Source organism: Tupaia chinensis, unplaced genomic scaffold, assembly GCF_000334495.1.
Source record: "Tupaia chinensis unplaced genomic scaffold, TupChi_1.0 Scaffold000671_2, whole genome shotgun sequence".
Classification (NCBI taxonomy): Eukaryota; Metazoa; Chordata; class Mammalia; order Scandentia; family Tupaiidae; genus Tupaia; species Tupaia belangeri.
The window spans coordinates 2,277,114-2,278,534 of record NW_006160194.1 but is presented as its reverse complement, the minus strand read 5'-3'; the positions used below and the strand labels follow the sequence as shown (position 1 = coordinate 2,278,534).

The 1,421-nt window shown below is 62.2% G+C and overlaps 1 protein-coding gene across 1 annotated transcript in view; it reads left to right on the top strand.

Moving 5' to 3' along the window:
- AHNAK2 (AHNAK nucleoprotein 2) overlaps window positions 1-1,421 on the top strand; it is a 33,357-nt gene that overhangs the window by 24,975 nt on the left and 6,961 nt on the right. Inside the window, exon 13 of the mRNA XM_027776402.1 lies at window positions 25-1,413. Within this exon, the coding sequence (XP_027632203.1) occupies window positions 25-1,413 (1,389 nt within the window). The remainder of the gene's footprint in view (window positions 1-24; window positions 1,414-1,421) is intronic.

Here is a 1,421-nt window from a genome sequence, read left to right as displayed (position 1 = left end):
GGCCCCCCGCCCCCCAACAGGGAGGCCACGGCTGGCCTGGCGGGCGAGAAGCTCCCGTCCGGCCACATCCCCGAGGCTGAGGTAACAGCTTCAAGCGATGAAGTCGGCCTGAAGGGGCACCTGCCCAGGCTGAAGATGCCCAGCATCAAGATGCCCAAGGTCGACCTGAAGGGCCCTGAGGTGGGCATCAAGGGCACAAAGGTGGGCCAGAAGGACTCCATAGGGGAGCCGAGCAGACCCGAGCTGGAGGCGTCGCTGCCACGCCTAGAGGTGGACATTCAAGTTCCCAGGACCCAACTGGAGGACATGAGGCTGGAGGGGGACGTTTCCCTGGAAGACAAGGACCTGGCCCCCAAGGACAGCAAGCTCAAGATGCCCAAGTTCAAGGTGCCCTCCTTCGGGGTGTCATCCCAAGGCAAGTCCATCAAGGCGGAGGTGGACGTGTCCCTGCCCTCCGTCCAAGCAGATGTCGAGACCAGTGACCTGACCACTGAGGTGTCTTCTGCCGACCTGGAGACCAGTGCTGGCCAGGTGGGCGTGACGCTCCCTGAACGCCAAGTACCCACGATGGAGCTGCCGGCCTCTGATGCCACAGGCAGCCTGAAGGGGCACCTGCCCAAGGTGAGGATGCCCAGCATCAAGATGCCCAGCGTCAAGATGCCCAAAGTGGACCTGAAAGGCCCTGAAGTGGACGTCAAGGGCCCAAAGGTGGACCTGCAGGGCCCCAAAGAGGAGCTGAGTGGTCCAGAGATGGAAGTGCCATTGTCTAGCCTAGATGTGAGCGTCCAGGCCCCAGGAGCCCAGCTGGAGGGTGGGAGACTGGACGGGGACATGTCTATGAAAGGCACAGACCTGGTCCCCAAGGACAGCAAGTTCAAGATGCCCAAGTTCCAGATGCCCTCGTTTGGGACGTCATCCCACGGTAAGCCCATCGAGGCGTCGGTAGACACCAGTGCGACCAAGGTGGAGGCGGAAATGTCCCTGCCCTCCGTCCAAGCAGACGGCAAGACCAGTGACCTGACCATTGAGCTACCTTCTGGTGGCCTGGAGGCCAGCGCTGGCCAGGTGGGCATGACACTCCCAGGAAGCCGCACACCCAAGACAGAGCTGCTGGCCCCAGATGCCACAGGCAGCCTGAAGGGGCACCTGCCCAAGGTGAAGATGCCCAGCGTAAGGGTGCCCAAGGTGGACCTGAAAGGCCCTGACATTCACATCAAGGCCCCAAAGGTCGACCTGACAGGCCCCAAAGGAGAGCTGAGTGGACTCGAGTTGGAAGGGTCATTGCCCAGCTCGGAGGTGGACATAAAAGACCCTAAGGCCCAGCTGGAGGGCATGAGGCTGGAGGGCGATGTCTCCCTGGGAGACAAGGACCTGGCCCCCAAGGGCAGCAAGCTCAAGATGCCCACGTTCAAGGTGCCCTC